This window comes from Dipodomys spectabilis, unplaced genomic scaffold (assembly GCF_019054845.1).
Source record: "Dipodomys spectabilis isolate Male_0828 unplaced genomic scaffold, ASM1905484v1 ptg000107l, whole genome shotgun sequence".
Taxonomy (NCBI): Eukaryota; Metazoa; Chordata; class Mammalia; order Rodentia; family Heteromyidae; genus Dipodomys; species Dipodomys spectabilis.
In genome coordinates, this window is record NW_024870784.1 from 2,522,057 (window position 1) to 2,543,503 (window position 21,447).

The 21,447-nt window shown below is 46.1% G+C and overlaps 1 protein-coding gene across 1 annotated transcript in view; it reads left to right on the plus strand.

Annotated features, from left to right (window-relative positions):
- Clic6 (chloride intracellular channel 6) overlaps nt 1–20,718 on the plus strand; it is a 37,259-nt gene extending 16,541 nt beyond the window's left edge. Inside the window, exons 2-6 of the mRNA XM_042687302.1 lie at nt 10,991–11,100; nt 11,474–11,599; nt 12,233–12,339; nt 13,495–13,676; nt 20,212–20,718. Coding sequence (XP_042543236.1) covers nt 11,045–11,100; nt 11,474–11,599; nt 12,233–12,339; nt 13,495–13,676; nt 20,212–20,373 — 633 coding nt within the window. The 5' untranslated portion in view covers nt 10,991–11,044 and the 3' untranslated portion in view covers nt 20,374–20,718. The remainder of the gene's footprint in view (nt 1–10,990; nt 11,101–11,473; nt 11,600–12,232; nt 12,340–13,494; nt 13,677–20,211) is intronic.
- The last annotated feature ends 729 nt before the right edge of the window (nt 20,719–21,447 follow it).

Genomic DNA, 21,447 nt, shown 5'->3' on the forward strand with positions numbered 1-21,447 from the left:
AAACCGTATGTCTCAGGGAGCCTAACACTGAAGTGAGATCTGGATGGTTCCATCCGGTAGAGGAGGGTGCACAAAACTAAGAAATGTTTTCCATATGAACCTAATTAGGGACGGATGAAATCAGCGGCGTCAAGCGCAAGATACATCCCAGGACCACTAGGGGGCGCCGATGGCCTCTTGAAATGGTTTCCACAGTTTAACATTGGAGAGCCCGCTGGGGAAGCCAAGGGATCTAGAATAAAAAGCAGAGCAAGTGCCCAGGGCAGCCACCCTTCATGCCGTTGCGATGAAGACGTGAGTCTGTGCTCTGCTGAAGTTTTGAGTGGATGGCTCTCAGTCAATCTGTTCTCGCCCCATTAACAATCTAGCAGGACAAAGTAAGGGCTGTATATGTGTTCGCTGCTGCTCTGATCGGGATCATCATCACCGTCACCATTAATATTTCACAACACAGCCGTTGTTTTTTTCCATTCCTAATCACGTGTGTCTGGCATTTTAAAGGTATCTCATCCCTCCCCCCCCCTCCCCTTGACTCAGACCAAGGTTCAAGTTTAGTTCTTTTTCATCCAAGGAGCCCTGTGAAGGATCACAGCGAAATCGAGACCTTTGTGGAGAGTGGTTTAAAAGTTTAAAAAATGAGGAAGTCCTAGTTCTGGCCACTTGTGGGGAGCCCTTGGGGGTATTGTCTGTCATACCCTGGCTTCTCTGACTCTCCGGTGGAGTTCACTGCCCCACAGAACTGCCCCTGAGTTAGCTGGCTCTGTGTAGACGTGGGGTGTTTGCCAAGCTGTATCTAAAGTTCCAGACTCCTTCCTGCCCCTCTGCAAATCTCCCTCTCCGTCTGCTGTCCCTCCCGGGCAGCTGAGGTGTCCTTATCTTGGGGCCACCTTAGTATTCAGGGTTCAGTTTGACAGGTTTACTTGTGCTGATGTTCTGGTGTCGAGAGCCCAGAACCTCTCCCAGGTAACCCAGGAGGTCTTTAATGTTAGTTTCCTCTTTAAAACGAAGGATCTTATCTGAGCAGCCAAGAGGGTTGCCCGGGAGGTGACAGACTTACAGTGGTTTCTCATTAGTTTGGTTTTTGTCAGTACTGGGGTTTGAATTCAGGGTCTCATACTTTATAGGTGGGTGCTCTCCCACTTGAGCCATTCCTCCATACCCTTTGCAGTTAATAAATGGTGTATGTGTTGAGGAGGGGTCAGCGTGGATCTGTGATCCTCCTATCCCTGCCTCCTGAGTCGCTTGTGTTTTTACGGCTTACTGGTTTAAAATGAGAACAGTCTGGGGTGAACTAGCATGAGCTGATCACTTGTGATTGTCATTTTGGGTGTTGGGGAAGGGGGCCCTGATCAGCAGGTTGGGGAGATATTTGAAGACCAAGAATACTGCTGGGCCTTCAGCAGTTCTCCTGAGGGAAGAGCAGTGGCCTCTCGTGTGTCAGGGTCCTTCCTAGAACGTTCAAGAAGAGTGGCCATTACCTGATGGATGGGTTTTCTGGAGTGTTTCTGAAGGAAAGGAAGCTATCAGAGGAGCAGCTGGAAGACACTAGCTCCTTTCCTGATAGCAGGCTGCAGGGCCCGCCCTGAGGGAAGCTCACCAGCAGGAGGCTGTGAGCGACACTTCAGCACTTGTGGCAGGGCTGAGGCCGCAGACACAGTGCAGAACTTAGATTGGGCCTGGGAGGAGGCAGAGGGTTGGACAGAGGGAAGCAGTCCCTGCGGCGGAGCCATTCACAAGGAGACCAGCCCGTCTCCTTGTAGAAGCAGAGGGTTGAATCTCACTTTCTCCCTTGGACCTGTCAGCCCTGCCGTGGTCAGGAGGGGCATAGCCCTTCACACGCTCTTTCTTCCGGACTCTTTACAGAGAGAGTTATGTGACTCCAGTATGAGTGAGTGCCAGGGCAAGGTCTTCCCCTTTGGCTTTCTGGCTGAAGATCGGCTCTCTTTGTAATTAAAGAAAAGGACTCCAGTTCTTAATTTCCACTTGGACGAGGTCTAAGGACTAAAAAGTCAGGGGTTCCTTAAGAACGGTGGAGTTGGGTGTGAAAATCATTCTAATTGAGGCTTGTTAAAAAAAACGACCCTGGCTTTCATAATTGTCCTGCTGTGATTAGGTTGAGGAGTAATGATACTGATGATGATAATGACAATAATAGCTACCTGTAATAGGCGCCCAGGATGTTGGAGTAGATCAGTAACATGATCACTCACATGATCCCTGGTTTTTAAAATGGAGAAACCGAGGACGAAGAAGATCAAATCAGTTGCTCAGGGTCCCACCATTATGCCAGGATCGATGCCCTGGTTCTGGGAGCCCTCCGTGGCGTTGTCGGAAATGTATTCACCATTTTCCACTTTCTCTCTCTCCCTGGCCATGTGGTACCCTGTACCACATTACCATGTGGCATCAAAGCCCTGATCAAAGGCCGGCACCTTGATAGTGGATTTCCTAGCCTCCAGACCTACAGGAAGCCAATTTATTTTCACTATTAATTACTCAGTCCAGGTAGGGTGGCACATATCTGTCAATCCCAGCTACTGGGAGGATCTTGAGTTGGGTCTAGGCAAAGTTAGTAAGCCCCTATCTCAGAGACACAATGCAAACCAAAGGGCTGGGGCTTGGTGCAAGTGGTAAAGCACCTTCTGACAGGTACAGGCCTTGATTTTCATCGCCACCATAGAATAGTAAATGAATGAATGAATGAGCCAGCCTGGCATTCTGCTAGAGCATCTGAAACGGATGAAGCTAGTTGTTTCTGGCTCATTCTTTTGGCCACTTTGCTCCTCTCTGAGTACTGACTCATTCTCCCACACCACACTTCCTCCCAACCTTTGCCGTGGAAGACTTCTGGGTTCCCAGGACATACCTCTACCTTCTCAGCTGGGATCTAGTCTTTAAAAAAACACAAAAAAGAGCTAGACTATTAGTGACGGCCTCTTCCTTTATTTTTTTCTCCCCCGCAATTGTTTTGCATTGTATTTGGCAAGAATAAAGTGCTTACTTCACAGTATGCGTCTACCATTTAGGAACACTGAGAATTTTCTTGAAAGAAGGTAGAGCCAAAGAAGAGAGGGAGCGAGGGTGATGGAGGTGGGGGGGGGGGCTGAAGTCGGAGGGTGGGGTGTTGAGGAGCCCCTGCTATCATCCCGAGGGTTCTACCCTTGTCAAGGTGGCACCAGGAAGCCAGGGCCTGTCCAAGGTGGTGGTAGCTGGAGCGGCGTTCCTGAAAGACGATGTGTGGTCTGTCCTCCAGAGCCTCAGAAAGGTCATTTGCCAGAAGCTCAAAATACTTAGAAGGAGCTAAACTAGAAAAGGAAAGCAAACATCTTTTCCAGAAATGCTGGATGGAGTAAGTGCAGAAGTGAGAGGATGGGTGTCCGTTCAAGAGGACCAGGGTGAAGAGCTGTCCCCTCCACGTTCCTGCTGGGACTGTGCCCAGCTGGGCCTGGGAGGCCCCTTGGAGGGGCTGCAGGGGGCAGTAGAGGAGCTGATCGAGCCACGGGCATCCCCAAAGCCACAGCAAGGGTCGCTTGGGAAAGGAGTTTCTTGGAACACATCAAAAGCGTGGGTGTTCACTTGATAATTGCTATGGTAGATAATAAAAAAAAAAGAATTGGAAAGGCAAATGTGCAGTTCTGGGTTATCCCAGGCACCTAGGTCTTCACTGGAAATAAAAGCTTCTCTCAGCCCAGTGCTGGTGGCTCACGCCTATCATTCTAGCTACTCAGGCGGCTGAGATCTGAGGATCATGGTTCAAAGCCAGCCTGGGTATGGAAATCCCACAATCCGGAAGTGGTGCTGTGACTCGAAGTGGTAGAGCACTCTAGTCTTGAGCTCAGGGACAGCTCCCAGGCCCTGAGTTCAAGCCCCATGACCAACAGTCACAACAACAAAAAACAAAAACAGAAAAGAAACACTCTTGATCTCTGAAACTACTTCATCTGATTTTTTTTTTTTCTTTTTTAACCAGAAATATGTACAATATGAAAACTCCCCCTGCAGGCTGAGAGCCCTGCTGAGAAAGTTTGAATCAGAGTTGCAATTAGCTGGAGAGAATTATCAGCATTGGAAAAATAAAACTTCATACATACAACGAGCATGCTAATTATGGCAACTGTCAGTTATTCTCTCCTCACGTCGAGGTATTTATCCTATCATCTTGTCTGGCTAATGAGTGCGATCAGGACCATCCCTTCCCATTATTGCTCAATAATCGCTATGGAGATGGCATATCTTCGCCTTTATGTTTGCTGGCACTGTCTCAGCGCTGAAGCACATTAAAGTAATAAAGTTAGGCAGCTAGGCGTCCTGTCACTCCCGCCGTGTTCCCGTAACCCCCTCATTTACAACAGACTAAGACAGGAAAAAAAGTAAAAAGTTTTAGAGCAATTTAAGATGAAGCAACACTGGATATGTAAATCCTGTTTTATTGGCAGTTGGGGCAGCTAGCTAATTCCTCTAACATGCTTAGCGGCCTTCAGTTCCCTGGCCACATGGTGTTGGAAGAGTGTAGTGTTGGGGGGAAGCGCACACAGGAGCTTTCCTCATTATCTTCTGCAGCGTCCATCCGGGCTGTGTTGTGGCCTGTGGCTTGGTCTTCCGCTGCCCGCACCATGTGTGCCTCCAGTTGCAGAGCAGAAAGGAGCATGTGAAGTCTGCATTTTCACGGCATTGAATGACAAAGGCGATTTTTGTTTATTTTTAAAGAAATGTCTGGTGAGCCAGATGGTGGTAAATACCTGCAATCCCAGCTTTTAAAAGGCAGAGGCCAGGGGCTGGGAAGGTGGCTCAGTGGTAGAGTGCTTGCCTTGCATGCCTGAGGCCCTGAGTTCGATTCCTCAGCACCACATAAACAAAAAGAAAAAAGCCGGAAGTGGCGCTGTGGCTCAAGTGGTAGAGCGCTAGCCTTGAGCTGAAGAGCTGAGGGACAGCGCCCAGGCCCAGAGTTCAGGCTCCACAAAGGAACCCCCCCCCCCAAAAAAAATGACAAAAGGCAGAGGCTGGAGGATTGTGAGTTCAAAGCTACATAGTGATTTTTCTGTATGACCAAAGCAAAGGAAGAAAGAAAGGAAGGAAGGAAAGAAGGAAGAGGGAGGAAGGAAGGAAGAGAGGGAGGGAGGAAGGAAGGAAGAAAGGAAGGTAGGAAGAGAGGGAGAAAGGAAGGAAGGAAGGAAGAGAGGGAGGAAGGAAAGAAGCAAAGAAGGGAGGAAGGAAGGAAAGAAAGAAGGGAGAGGGGGAAAGAGGGGCAGAAAGAAAGGGAAAAAGATGAAGGGGAAAAAGGAAGGAGGAATGAAAAAAGGCAAAAAGAAAAGGAAAGAAGAGAAGAAAAGAAAGAAAGGTTGTTGGAGTCTTTGTTCCTCTTAAAGAGAGAGCTCTGGGATTCAGGAAATGGCAAGAAAACACAGATTTGAGTTGGAGAGTGTTGGAGTGGGGAGCTGGGTGGAGTCACCCGGTGGTTCTCCAATTGCTGTGGCTCCTTCCAGACACAGAGCTCATTGTCAAGGTGAGCTTGATCAGGACCAGGGGGGGTCTCCACAGGGATTTGCCACACTCAAAAGGAGCAATGGCAGGCTTCCAAAGGCTAGAGAGGCAGGGGGAAGACAAATGAACAATTGCCAGGCTCTACCAGACCCTATTCTAGACTTTACTGTACTTAGGTGCAGCTATTATAAAAATAAGAGGTTTAAATTGCAGGACAAGTCAGGACCAGCCCAACAGTGTGACTCTGGGTCCCTAGGTTCCCTCTCCCTTCTGTGCCTGGCTTGACTGTCCACAGAGCTGCAGCAGGCAAGGATGTGCTATGGGCCAATGGGCCACGTTCCCAGGCAGCCAGCCCTGGGTCTCCCATAGCCCAGCCCTGCCTTCGCCCTTGCTCAAGGCCAGCAGGGATGTTGTGTGACCTCTAGGCTGGAATGGCCGGCCGTGGGGGGGGGGGGTGAGGCTGGGTGATACTTTGGGATTCATCTACAGCAGAGAGCTTTATAAAGGCTACCTTGGGGACTTCTCACACCCTCCCCACTATAGGCAGACAGACAAATAGATGCCAGCTGGAGACAGAGAGAAGTCTGGTTGGAGGATGTGTAGAAGCTAGGCTCAGAGCATAGGAGACTCTAAATTCAGTGCTCTGGCTTTATTGGTGTCTTTATTGTTTATTATTTTTAACAAATGAAGCTCAGTCACCATCTCCATGCTTATTCTGCTATTTATGAATTAGAAAGCCGTGTAAATCTTCTTGTCTCCCCATGGGTCAGGCTCAAACATGGCTAGCACTAGCGTACCATCTTGGCTATTGCTTGACATTAGGTTAGGGCTGTGTTTCCCAAACTGTGGCCCTGACCACCTGTTCTATCATATTGGGGAAGTTGTAATTAAAAAATTCAAATTCCTGGGCCTCATCTGAGACCCCTCTGAATCCAGACACTTCTGGATTGAGATAAACTTTATATTTGACCAAACACTGGAATCTTAAGAATTCATCAGTTGAATATACCCAAGAAGCCATGTCCCAGCACAGAATAGCTCTTCCACTAGAAAGGGTCCTTCCTGACATTTCTAGGTCTTTCCCTTTTGTCTGGTATTCTTCTGACTTGTGTCCACATACATGTTTCCCTGAGTTTGAGCACCTACACTGAGTTGTGCTGGGACTCTTTTGACTCGGTCTCTCCACATTGTGTGTGTGTGTGTGTGTGTAATGCATTCACACTGTTGTTTCAATTGTAGTTGATTCTTTTTCACTGTGGTGTAGTATTTCAAGGTGTGAACACAACACATTCGGTGGTGATGGTGTCTGGGTTGTTTTCAGGTTCAGCCTTCCATTCTAAAGCTATGAAGAAGCTTTGCTTAAATGTGTCTTGGTGCACATATTTCTGTAGGAAGTAGCATTTCTGCATCTTCGGGTAAAGGGATGCTTAGCTTTGGCAGAGAACTGCTGGATTTCCAGAGTGGTTGCCTGAATTTGAGCTCTTGTTCACACTTGGTGTTGTCAAACCTGTTCGCCATTCTGGTGGGTCTGTGGTAGTGTCTCCTTGTGGTTTCTGTTGCATTGTCTCGTTGGCTAATAAAGCTTTCTATTGGCCACTTGATTTCCTTTGGGGTGGGGAGTTAGCTCACTGGTAGAGCCCTGATCTAGCATTTGTGAGGCCCTGCGTTTGATTTCCAGTACAACAACAATAAGAAAATGGCTTTCCTTTTCTATGAAGGAGTTTATCAGGTCTCTTAAAACACGGTTGTCTGTCATTTATCCTCTGTCAGAACGTCCTCTAGCGAGTGGTCTTTTGTCCTACAGGGGGTTCCCTTCAGGTCACAGAAGTCAGGGTCACCTCCAGGAAACTCTTGGCTCAGTTTTCTTTTTTTTTAATTGTGAAAATACTGTACAGAGGGGTTGCAATTACATGGGCAAGGTAACGAGTCATTTCTTATCAAGCATTGTTGCCTCCTCCTTTGTTTCCCCTTCCCATCCCCCCGCCTGTACCTCCCTCCCCCCATTCGGCCAAAGTTGTAAAGTTCGTTTTTTCAACATAACGTCTTGTACCTCTCATTGTTACAATGGGTCCACCTGTATCCCTATTTAAATGATTTGCTTTTTCCCTTCCCCTCCACAAATTATACCAACATCAAATACAGTGAAAGAGGGATTATACTGTGGGGGAGGGACATACAAAGCAACAAAGAAATCATCTTATCAATATGTTAGAGGGGCTGGGAAGGTGGCTCAGTGGTAGAGCGCTTGCCTTGCATGCCTGAAGCCCTGGGTTCGATTCCTCAGCACCACATAAGCAAAAAGAAAAAAGCCGGAAGTGATGCTGTGGCTCAAGTGGTAGAGTGCTAGCCTTGAGCTGAAGTGCTGAGGGACAGTGCCCAGGCCCAGAGTTCAGGCCCCACGACTAGACATCCCCCCCCCCCAAATAAATATGTTAGAAACAATTGCAAGAAAGAAGAAACATTTGAATCCTTATCTTGGGGTTCATTTCATCTAACATTAACTTATCTGACCTTTTCTGCTTGTCACAGACATATACTAGATATTGCAAATAAGGGAAACCATGGGACCTATGTTTCTTTGGGCCTGGCTTACTTCACTTAATATAATTTTTTCCAAGTCTTTCCATTTCCTAACAAATGAGGCGATGTCATTCTTTCCGATGGAGGCCTAGAATTCCATTGTGTATATATACCACATTTTCTTGATCTATTCATCTACTGAGGGGCATCTGGGTTGGTTCCATATCTTAGCTATGGTAAATAATGCTGCAAGAAACATAGTTGTGCTGGTAGCTTTAGTGTGGTCTTGTTTGTGATCATTTGGGTAAATGCCCAAAAGTGGGATTGCTGGGTCCTAGGGGAGCTCTATGTGGAGTCTTTTGAGGAACCTCCATACTGCTTTCCAAAGAGGTTGAACAAGTTTTCACTCAGTTTTCTTGAGCCACGTTTTCTTTCTTTTCTTCACCTTGTGCCTTGCATTCCTCCACCGTTCTGAATCTTCTCAGCTTTCTTCACTTTCTTCTATCTTTGTGGACTTTGTGGCTTGCACGTGGCGGTGCTCACGTCCCCTTAGTGTGGTTGTGTTACAGGAAACCTGAGGATGTGTATCAGTCTATTTCCCGTGTCGGTCACAAAATACCTGAGACTGAGCAGTGTACAAAGAAAAGAGGTCCATTGAACCCAGGGTTCTGTGTGCTTCTCCCGGGGACCGAGACACAGGGCAGGAGTTCATATAGAGATCTCGTGGTGACACAGGGAGGCGGTGGTGGGAAGGGCCTGGCCTTGTTCTTTTTACAACACCTTGCTCTTATGAGGCTCACTGACACCAACACTAATTCTTCTGAAGGTTGTGACCTCAGTAACTTAACACCATCTACTAGGTGCCACCTCTTAAAGGGCCCGCACCACCTCTCAATGCCACTTCACTGGGCAATAGGCTTCTGCCTCCAGACCTTCTGGGTGACACACTCACCTAAAGAATAGCAGGATGTTAGGAGCATGTGTAAGCCACCTTTCAGCAGCATGAGAGTAGCTATTAGCACCCTGGCCATGCCAAAGATTCATGGGATAGCAAAGATGGAATGGGAAGAAAATTTTCTGAACTGCCTTGGTTAGACTTGGAGCCAGCATTTGTTTGACTTGGGGTTATGAAGCTCCACAGGAAGCTCTCTTATGTCCCCAACACCTCTTTCTCTCCCCTCTTCTTTTCTCTCCTGCCGGTACTAGGACTTGCACTCAGGGCCCAAATGTTGTCCCTTTGCTTTATTGCTCAAAGCTAGTACTCTATCCCTTGAGCCACAGCTCCATTTTTGGCTTCTTGCTAGTTTGTTATAGACAAGAATCTCATGAACTTTCCTGCCTCAGTTGGCTACGATCCTCAGATCTGAGCTGCCTGAGTAGCTAGGCATGAGCCGCTGACACCCGGCTTGTCTTTCTACTCTACCACAAACCCAAAGAAGATTGCTGTGTTCAGTGAGTTGTTATCTGTGTCTGCATTTGGGTTATGAGAGGACATGAACTGCTTTGAGGGATTTCGGAAGCAATTATTTTGCATGGAAGCCAGCTGTGTAGTAATCTACACGTATTCCTCGTCACTCCTCTGCGAATCAGAGGAGGGGAATAGAATTTCTCATGTCCAGTTTATATCATCCAAAACATACATCCTGTACATGGCACGAGATGGTGTGTCAGTGCACAAGCCAGGCAAGGTGTTTTTAAACGCGATCATTTTGGGTGGAGGGCCTTGCTGCCTCTCTCAGATCTGAAGATGGAAAGAAAGAAGTTGTTCTTTTTTTTGCCTTTGGAAAAGAGAAGAGTTCCTGCTTTCTGTTCTTTCTTTCTGTGAACTTGTACTCCAAGGCCCAACATGACTGGAAGTGGTGGGTGACAGGGAAGGAAGAAAAGCCTGTGTGCATTGCACTGTGTGTGTGTGTGTGTGTGTGTGTGTGTGCATTGCACTGTGTGTGTGTGTGTGCATTGCACTGTGTGTGTGTGTGTGTGTGCATTGCACTGTGTGTGTGTGTGTGCATTGCACTGTGTGTGTGTGTGTGTGTGCATTGCACTGTGTGTGTGTGTGTGTGCATTGCACTGTGTGTGTGTGCATTGCACTGTGTGTGTGTGTGTGTGTGCATTGCACTGTGTGTGTGTGTGTGTGTGCATTGCACTGTGTGTGTGTGTGTGCATTGCACTGTGTGTGTGTGCATTGCACTGTGTGTGTGTGTGTGTGTGCATTGCACTGTGTGTGTGTGTGTGTGTGCATTGCACTGTGTGTGTGTGTGCATTGCACTGTGTGTGTGTGTGTGTGTGCATTGCACTGTGTGTGTGTGTGTGTGTATTGCACTGTGTGTGTGTGTGTGTGTGCATTGCACTGTGTGTGTGTGTGTGTATTGCACTGTGTGTGTGTGTGTGTGTGCATTGCACTGTGTGTGTGTGTGTGCATTGCACTGTGTGTGTGTGTGCATTGCACTGTGTGTGTGTGTGTGTGCATTGCACTGTGTGTGTGTATTGCACTGTGTGTGTGTGTGTGCATTGCACTGTGTGTGTGTGTGTGCATTGCACTGTGTGTGTGTGTGTGTGTGCATTGCACTGTGTGTGTGTGTGTGCATTGCACTGTGTGTGTGTGTGTATGTGTGTGTGTGTGTATGTGTGTGTGTGTGTGTGTGCGTTGCACTGTGTGTGTGTGTGTGCATTGCACTGTGTGTGTGTGTGTGTGTGTGTGCATTGCACTGTGTGTGTGTGTGTGTGCATTGCACTGTGTGTGTGTGTGTGTGTGTGTGTGTGTTCATGTACACATGCGTATATGTGGACGTGTGAGTGCTCTCTCTCTCCCCACACCCACCCACAACTTGGCACAGACCCGAGTTGCATGGTCTCGGCAGGCTATTTATGGTTTTATGACCATTCATAAAAATTCACACTGGCTGTGTGTGCGCACTGTGGTATCTGGCGCGGATAGCTCATGGAGACTGGCTCAGATAAAGATCTTTTTTTTTTTTGTTCCCATCTGCAGGCTGGCTATGACGGGGAGAGTATCGGAAACTGTCCATTTTCACAGCGTCTCTTTATGATCCTCTGGCTCAAAGGTGTGATATTTAATGTGACAACTGTGGATCTGAAGAGGTAAGACAAGGGTGTACGGGCCTTCCAAGTAGCTTGCCCTGCATTTCCCACGCGCATGGCTCACACACACATACACACATGTGCACGCACAAGTCAGGACTCATGGTAAGATGGGCATGTCAGTTCCAGGAGCCTGAAGTGTAGTCCAGATGTGGGATGAATGGTTTGACTGTGAAGTTGGAGGCCCTGGCCCCTGCTGTCCCCATGACGGGCCAGCTGAGGATCTCCCTGAAGTCCATCCCAACACCATTGCTGGATATGCCACCAGGAAAACTGATTTTCTCCAGGCTCTTAATTTCCAGACTGGGGAGGATATAGCTAGACCTTGGCAGTCAATGCAAATCCTAAAGGACTGCTATTCCTTTCTACTCAGGAAACCCGCAGACCTGCAGAATCTGGCTCCCGGCACAAACCCTCCTTTTATGACTTTTGATGGTGAAGTCCAGACAGATGTGAATAAGATCGAAGAATTCTTAGAGGAGAAGTTAGCTCCCCCGAGGTAGGCTGATAAAACCAGCGTGAACAGACCATTGCAAAGCTCTTGTCTGTGCGTGGCTTGGTTCACTGTGGCTGTGGGACATCATCCTTTCATTATCCCATGGTCTGACACAGGAAAAACCAAGCAGATTAGACACCATAAGTTCCAGTGGCCTGGGTTTAGTGACTGCACCCACATCTGGTGGAGGTGGAGGGGGTGGGATATTAGGAGGTGATGACCTGTCCAGGGTGTGTGTGTGTGTGTGTGTGTGTGTGTGTGTGTGTGTGTGTGTGTGTGTGTGGCCATTTCTCAGGTGCTTTATGGGGAGGTAAGGAGTTAGTGCTAGGATTCAGGGCCATGGAGTTTTGGGCTAGAAGAAATGTTTTAGTCCATTCCCTTCATTCAACTAGCTAGGGAGCTTAGACCAGCAATGATTGTCCTGGAACTGATGATTGTCAGGAAAAAACAAATCTTTGGCCCTAAGGTGGTTCTCCCATATTGAGCCTCTACCCAACTTTGGAGATGAAGATTGGGAATACAAAGGGAGTCTCTCTGTTTTGTATCCACCCACAGAAAGAGATATCTTTTTTCTCTTTGCGTTATTCTAACTCCAACATGACTTTTCTGTGATCCTCCGATTTTGAACTTTTCAAGGTACCCTAAACTGGGAACTCAGCACCCCGAATCTAACTCTGCTGGAAATGATGTATTTGCCAAATTCTCAGCATTTATTAAAAACACCAAGAAGGACACAAACGACAGTGAGTACCTCTGCTCTTCCTGTTCTCTCTCTCTCTATGTGGTCTCTGTGGCACATACAATCCTAGGAACTCACACTGATTTTAGAGAGAGTCATGATAAGAGTCTGGAAATATGGGAAGAATGTAGCTTTAAAAAATTGTGCCCGTACTGGATCTTGAACTCAGAGCCTGGGCACTGTCCCTTAGCCTTTTTTTTTTGTCGGTCATGGGGCTTGAACTCTGGGCCTGGGCGCTGTCCCTAGGCTCTTCAGCTCAAGGCTAGTGCTCTACCACTTGAGCCACAGTGCCACTTCCGGTTTCCTGGTAGTTTATTGGAGATAAGAGTCTCACAGCCTTTCTTGCCTGGGCTGGCTTTGAACTGTGATCCTCAGATCTCAGCCTCCTGAGTATCCCTTAGCTTTTTTTGACTCAAGTCTGGTACTCTACCACTTGAGTCACAGCTCCACTTCCTGCATCTTTGGTAGTTAGTTGGAGATAAGAGTCTCATGGACTTTCCTGCTCAGATCTCAGCTTCTTGAGAAGATAGGATTATAGATGTGAGCCATTATTATCCCGATATATTTCCAGTGTAGACTCTGCACATGACTTCGAAGACATTGAGGTGGTCTTGGAATTGGGAAGCAGAAATTGGCATTATTAGAGTAAAATAAACACCTTCAAGGAGTTTGTCACTGCTTAAATGTTACTTTGGCCAGTGCTTACCTTGTTACAGCCTTTTCACACTTCTTTTTTGTGTGTGTGTGCCAGTATTGGGGCTTGAAATCACGGGCCTGGGCATTATCCCTTAGCTTTTTCACGTAAGGCAAGCACACTATTATTTGAGCCACAGCTCCACTTCTGTATATTCAGCACAATAATTCTCCAGGGTGGAGCGAGTCCTTATTCAGACATCTACAGCCATGTTCTTTCTTTCTGACACCAATTGTTGGCTGGCCAGGTCTCAGGAAGGATCTCAAGCTCTCTCCATCCTCGTTAGAGATAAGTGATGTGAGGGGTGGATGCATGGCTCAGTGGGTAGAGTGCTAGCCAGTGAGCGAAAGCATCAGGTACCTATTTCAAGTCTCAATCTCAGACCTAAAAAAAAAAAAAGGGAAAAAAGTAAGTGACGTGAACCTACACGGCCTAACATAGCAATTTCTTGCCTTTGCGTTTGAGTTTATGAAAAGAACCTGTTACGGGCCCTGAAGAAGCTGGATAATTACTTGAACAGCCCTTTGCCAGATGAAATAGATGCCCAGATCGCCGAAGATGTTGCTGTTTCTGGAAGGAAGTTTCTGGATGGGAATGAGCTCACCCTGGCAGACTGCAACCTCTTACCCAAGCTCCACATTATTAAGGTTTGTCTTTCCTCCTGACATCTGTGCTGACTGCATGAATGAGGCTTTGTGTGACTTTGTTTTCACTTGTCCTTGGGCCAAACATTGAAACAACCTGCAATGTGAATTTGAATGACAAACTAGCTCATTTCTGTTTGAGGCAGTCAAATGCCAACCTTCATGGGAGGATGGGCTCCGGAGGTTCCCCTGAGGTAGTGTGACCTTGACCCCTGTCCTTCTGCCCCACTGCTCTTCCAAACTGCTTAGCCTACCGTCCACAGCCTGAGGTTATATGAAAGCGATGATCCGAGGAATGCAGGACTGGCTTGGCATTTCACACTTGAGGCTGGGAGGTGATGTGTTGTTAATAATAGTAGGAGAAGCTAAGGATCTTTAGCTTTTTCTAGATATGTCCAAGGAGAGTTCTATTGGCTCTTCATATTGACTCTCAAGCCAGGTGCTGGTGGCTCAAGCCTGTGATCCTAGTTACCCAGGAGGCTGAGATCTGAGGATTGAAGTTGGAAGCCAGCCTCAGCAGATTATTATTTCCAATTAACTAGCCAAAGTCAAAAGTGTGGTCACATGGTAGAGTACCAACCCTGAGTGAAAAAGCTAAAGGATGGTGCCCAGGGACAAGCTCTAATACTGGTATTCAAACTCAAACACAACCCCAAACCCTCAGCAGCTAAAAGCAGCAGACATCTCCTCGGCTTGGCCTCTGTCTTCCTGGATAGTGGATGACTCCAAGAGAATCACGAGTCACATACTGTCAGGGATGAGAGACTTCTTGGACCAGTAGTTCTCCAGTGTGAGCTTAAGAATCCCTGCCGGGCAGTATTAATTGCTACTTATTTAGCACTCTTTATAAGAAGGGTGTGGAGGGGGGGGTGGTGATGGCTCACTCCTATAATCCTACCTACTCAGGAAGCTGAGATATGAGGATCCAGGTTCAAAGCCAGCCCAGGTAGACAAATCCAAGAGACTCCTGTCTCCAGTTAACCAGCAAAAAACCCAGAAGTGGAGGTGTGGTTCAAGCGGTATAGTGCTAGCCTTGAGTGAAAAAGTCAAGAGACAACATGAGGCTCAGAGTTAAAGCCCCAATGTCAGCACAAAAAGGGAAGAGGAAGTTATTTTACGTGTCAGGGGAAGGGAGAAACTTCAAAGTGAGATAAAGCAGTCCAGAATTCCAGTGTAAGACCAAGAAGCAAAAATTTCAAAGCCATTTAGTACTCAAGATCCCAAACTGCTTAATGACCTTCCAGGATAGGGTAATTCTGAAAGGAAATGAGGCTCAGTCTGAGGGAATTATGGTAAAAGACGAGAGAGTGAGGGGATTTATAATTAATGCCCCTTCCTGAAACCCAGTAGCAACCACATAAAAATAGAGTGTTAGCATCATTTTTTATGAAACTGCAAAAGAATGACATCACCAACCCGAAGGGACAGGAACTGCACCAGAGTGCACTGGCCCAGGGCTGAGTCTCGTGTCTCCATATTTTTAGCCAAGTTCAGCATCCCCAAAAAGGATGTGATCCACTGTTTCATAATAAAAATCCCTCAACATCCAAGTCAGACTTCGGTGTTTGAGGGCCAGATAGGAGGCAGAGCACATCTCTGCAGAAATCACCTCTAAGTTGAGATTTCTGCGGAGGCTGAATTGAAGGAGGGCTGTGAAGATTCACCATCTGTACAGCTTATCACCTCTCATCCAAAGGAACAGCTCGAAGGGGAAATGGAGCAGGAGAAGAGAAGAGAGGTGGCCTTTTGTTTGGTGGATGCTAAGCAGAGAAAAGAAATAGCCTCCCAACAGGTCGAGACTGTAAATTGTCCAACCTTTTCAGCCATGGTGACCTCAGGTTTCATCTGTGAGTTTAATAGTGGAGGACCTCCAATGGTAGCACTAATAGTGTGTGTGTGTGTGTGCGCACACGCATTCATGTGCATGTGTGCACACGCATTCATGTGCTGTGTGCATGTGGATGCCATACTAGGGCTTGATACTCAGGACATCTGACTTCCGTTTGGCTTTTTCTGTTCAAGGCTCTCACTCAACCACTTGAGCCACAGCTCTCCTTCTGTCTTCTCACTGGTTAATTGGAGATAAGAGTCTTATGGACTTTCTTGCTGGCTTTGAACCACAATTCTAAGATCTCAGCCTTGTGAGTAGTTAGAATTAACAGGCATGAGCCACAGGCACGCAGAATCTCACACTTATCTTTACCCTAACCATAATGTAATGGGATCCCAACTCTACTATATCTCTGGAGAAGGGTAGATAGTATTTGCTGAGTGTGTGCTTGAGCAAGAGCATTCAGGCTACTCTACCGCCCCCACTTTGTCCTCGTTTTCTACATTGTTTTAAAGCTTCAGTGTATCTGCCTCATTAAAAGACAACTGCAAATCCAAGGAGGACTTCTGTGGGACTAGAGCTAATGAAAGAGGGGAGGAAGGAAAATGGCAAGGAAAAAAAAAAACAACAAAAAGGGCAGATGAAAAAATATAATGAAGATTTGGTCCAGCAAATTCAAGAATGTTCCAAGCTTTTCTGTATGCTCAAGAAATGAGAGTATCAGCCTTTTGGATTTTTAGTTTTGTTTTCAAACTCTAATTTTTAATTATCTTTGAGTAGTTGTACAAAGGGTTTGCCATTCAACATGTCAGTTGATGAGCACAGTGCATCTTGACCAGTGCCATTCAACATGTCAGTTGATGAGCACAGTGCATCTTGACCAGTGCCATTCAACATGTCAGTTGATGAGCACAGTGCATCTTGACCAGCGCCATTCAACATGTCAGTTGATGAGCACAGTGCATCTTGACCAGTGCCATTCAACATGTCAGTTGATGAGCACAGTGCATCTTGACCAGCGCCATTCAACATGTCAGTTGATGAGCACAGTGCATCTTGACCAGTGCCATTCAACATGTCAGTTGATGAGCACAGTGCATCTTGACCAGTGCCATTCAACATGTCAGTTGATGAGCACAGTGCATCTTGACCAGTGCCACCCCTTCCACCATTCTCCCCATCCCTCTTGAGATTTTCACGAACACGTTGGCATTTTAGCAATTCGTTTTCCATTGCTATCATGAAAGACCCGAGGCTAGGTATTATGTAAAGAAGAGATCCGAGCTGCTTTGGCTCGTGGTGTTAGTGTGGCCTGGTGCAGGTGTTGGCAGCGCTGGTGAGGACCTCAGGGAAGGAGGCCGCGCTCTCCTGCGGACATGGGAAACATCGTGAGACATAGTGAGGCAGGACACCACAGAGGGGAAGGGCTGGGCTTGCTCGCTTGTAACAACCACATTGCAAGTACTCACCAGGGTCTCACGTATCCTCCCTCAGTCTCCTCTGAGAGACCACTCCAACAACCCCCTACTAGGTCAGAAGTTCCACTGCCTCCCGTGTTGTCCCACTCAGTCCCAGACTTCCAGCACTTTACCTTCGAGGGATGCACTCACACTGTGTCCTTGCTGTGGAGAGGGTGGACGGGAGGGGAGAGACTGGAGTCTGCAGGCCGGGGTGGGGGGAGGGCTTTGGGGCTCAGCCTTTGGGGCCTGGTTAGTGCACAGAGAATGTGCTGCTATCAGTGGGTTTTATATAGGGTAGATTAATGATTGACAGGGAGCTAGCAGGAGGGAAGTTGGGGGTGACAGCTTCGTGGGTATGGGCTCTGGAAAGAGACAGTTAGTGGAAGAGATCACCCAACATTATGAATGCCTGAGTTGTACTAAATGTTACTCCTTAACATGGCTTATCATTTTATGACAACAAAGAAATTATAAGGGAAAAGAAAAAAAATCTTGTCTACATGTAGCAGCTAGCTAGGTAATAATAATCATAATAGCAGCAACAATAATAATAATGATAATGATTATGATCATTATAATAATAAAATAGTAAAGCTATCTACATGGGGAAGAAATTCAGACAGACATCAGGTGTCTTCATCACATTAAAAATAAAAAAATAGTGATTTAACATCTGGAGAGAATTAAAGGAAAGGCTGTATGATGTACAATGCAAGGATTTTATATCCCTGAAATTTGTAATTTCTACCTGGACTCCTAATCTTACTAAAATAAGCATTCTTAAGCTTTTAAAAATTGCTCTATGATGAAATAATAAAATGATAATCAAAATAAGAATCTTGAAACAAGACAGGAACTTGTTAGTTCACAAGTGTAATTTTACCTATGTAGGAGGCTGAGATCTGAGGATTGTTGTTTGTAGCCAGCTTGGGCAGACAAGTCCGTAAGATTTGGTCTCCAAACTAATTCTCAAAAGTCTGAACTGGAAGATGGCCCAAGTGTTAGATCACCTGGTGAGCAAGTGAAGCAGAGCTAACATGGGGCCCTGAGTTCAAACTCTTTCCCCAGAAAAAGGGAAAAAAATTCTAGGAACAGAGAAGATGTATTGACAAAAAGACAGGGGATAAGCAAAGATTTAAATCTAAACAAGGATGAAGGCCCATCAACAGGGACAGGGACACCACAAAGTCACAGTGTAACAAAGCTGAATGCTGTTATAGTCACTGGAAGGGAGATGAGAGAGAAGAAATGTTAAGATATACAAATTGATTAACCTCATTTGTTGCCATGAGAAGTCAGAGTTGATATATCAAGAAATGAAGAATTCTATTTATTTACTAATTAACAGTATTAGGGGACGAACTCAAAGCTTGAGCCATGTTTCAAAGAGAATTCCTGTAATTCAGTGTGTTAAAGGAAACCATTGAAACAGATAAACTAAATTCTTCTAAGTTATCAGAAGGTTTCTCACACATGAATGCATGCTTACACTTAGAAAGGCACAAAGGTATTACATATTAAAAAATATTAAAGCAAGATGCTATTCATAAAAGGCATAGACTTTTCAGATTTACCCTGAAGAGAAACGGAAACAAGACAAGGAAAGTAGAATTCTTAACAAGCCCATTGATACATTTGAATTGAAGCAAGAGAGGCTAAACCATTTTAGAGGCTTTCTAAAAGTCATTTGGTCCTAATTTGCTGTCACATTGTATTGATGGCTGCTGATCTCCAATTACAAAGAAATAAGCGCTGAAGATCTAATTTGTGGTGAATTCCATGGTGACTTGGCTTAGATATTGAAGTCATAGGAGATTGGAGATGACAAGGCAGAAATCCCTGGTCTGCATTGCATATTGGATTGTTGAATTCTCCCAGCCCAGATTCCTATCTGCTGCTCGGCCCACCAAGGCCTCAGAACACAGCCTCATCTAGCAACTGGATCTTTGTAGATGCTTTTAGTGAAGATAAAGTCAGGTTGGAGTTGGCCTGACCTGTTGGCTCCAATAAGGCTGATACCCCTGCAGTGAAACAGAGACATGTATACCGGGAGATAGGCATGGGAAATTGGAGTTATGACAAGAAGCTGGGAGATGGGTCCAAGACAGATCCTTTCCTAGAACCTGCTGTGAGAGAAGGACTCTACCTTAGTCTTGATTTTGGACTTCTGGCTTTCAGGACTATGAGCAAATACATTTTCTTGTTCTAAACTATCTGGTGATTGGTATTTTGTTAGAGCAGCCCCACCAAACAGATACATTGGTCACTGTTATGCACTGCCCTTTGTGATGAATTCCCTCCCTGGACCTCTCCACCCAAGGAAACACCTTACCCTGCTGCGTTTCTCATGATGCTCACTGTGAATTATCCTTTCTTTGCAAGCACTGTTTCCATGATAATGAGGAATATGCTGTTCTGCTTGTGCGTTGGACCTCTGCACATGGCAGGCCCACAATCAAAGGTTCTGCTCAGGAGCAGAATGATGGACATCTGTCTGAATAACATGCACAATACTTGGGATTGCAACAAGAAGAATAAAGGATGGGCACTCTAAGCCAGGGCCTGGTGGCTCATGCCTGTAATACTAGCTACAAAGAAGGCTGAGATCTGAGGATTATAGTTCCAAGCCAGACCAGGCAGGAAGGTTTGTGAGACTCTCATCTCCACTTAACCACCAAAAAGCCAGCAGCAGAACTGTGGCTCCAGTTATACAACAACAAAAAACTAAGGGAATATACTCAGGTCCTGAGTTCAAGCCCTAGTCTTGGCAAACATACATATATACATATAAACATACACACATACACATGCATGCTCACATGCGCATGCACGCATGCACACACACACACACACACACACACACACACACACACACACACACACAAGACAAGAATGGGTACTTTATGGTGATCTTGGCACAATTCAAGCCAAGATCTATCATGAATCTTTAGTGATGGAATACATGGAAAGGTAACTGCAATAAGCAAGGAGAAATTCACTGAATTTGGGCCATCCCAAGGATGGTCTGTGGCCTTGGGCAGGACCACACGGAGTGGCTGCTCTGAGTCCAGGACCATGTTACCTTCTCCCCAAGATGCCCTGATAAAAGTCAAATGCCACTGTGGGCAGCCCACATGATGTGCTGTGACCTCAGGAGCTGGTTAAGAGCCTCAGAAGAATGGACGGTCTGATTTGATCAAGGATGGTGGACTTTCCCCTTTACTGATCATTTCCTCTTTGTTTGCAGATTGTGGCCAAGAAATACAGAGATTTTGAATTCCCTTCTGAAATGACTGGCGTCTGGAGATACTTGAACAATGCTTACGCTAGAGATGAGTTCACTAATACCTGTCCAGCAGACCAGGAGATTGAGCATGCGTATTCAGATGTTGCAAAAAGAATGAAGTGAATCTGGCTGCCCTTTCTATTCGTTTCTCATTGAGTGAGCTAGACTTCAAAAAGAGTGTTGGATGCACTTGCCCCAGTGACCTCCTTTTGTAAAATAATGCCAATGGTGTGACCCGCAGGTCACTACCCCATGACATATGGCCTTTTCTATCTAGCATAACATCACCTCTTACACACACACAGGTGTCCAGTGTGTGTTCACTTATAACTGGCACACACCGACATCATAATAGCTGATATTTAGGGCATATGTTTTGCAGTTAAAGTTTCAAAGCAAATTGACTTTGAGTTCAAGTCCCTTAATTTTTTCGAATTTAATGTTTCTTTGTGTGTGTGTGTGTGTGTGTGTGTGTGTGTGCCAGTCCTGGGGCTTGAACTCAGTGCTTGGGCACTGTCTCTGAGCCTCTCTGTACTCAAACTTAGTGCTCTACCACTTGAGCCACAGTGCTACATCCAGCTTTTTCTGAATAGTTCATTGGAGATTAGAGTCTCATAGATTGTTCTGCCCAGGCGGACTTTGAACCACAATCTTAAGATCTCAGCCGCTTGAGAAGCCAGGATTATAGGCTTGAGCCACTGGTACCAGGCTCAGATTTAGTTATTGTTGTTTGGTACTTTTTGTAATCAGATACTGTCTACTTTATCCTCTTAAATATTCAATTGTTTTCAACTGTTTTTATAATTATAAAATAACACTGATTTTTAGTACTTTAAAAACAGTATCAAAGTGTATAAAGAAGGAAGAAAAAGCTGTACCTAAGCATTTTTCATTCTACTTGATAATGCATTGGTGGCCGTCTCCTGAATCTTCAAAAACAGGACGAATCTCCTGAGCTCCTGAGAGCAGACATGTGATGTATGGCCCCACACAGACACACAGACACAGACACAGACACAGACACACACACACAGGTTTCATGTACTTACAGCCTTGTGTTTGTGTAAAGGATTGGTGAGAGGACTGCATGGTGTCTTGAAAATTATCATAGAGGACACAAACACAAAGGTTTGGGCCTGAAAAGGTAGAGAGGGAATGTTGGGTTGGCTGTAGAGAGGTGGCAGACAGCGGAATGTG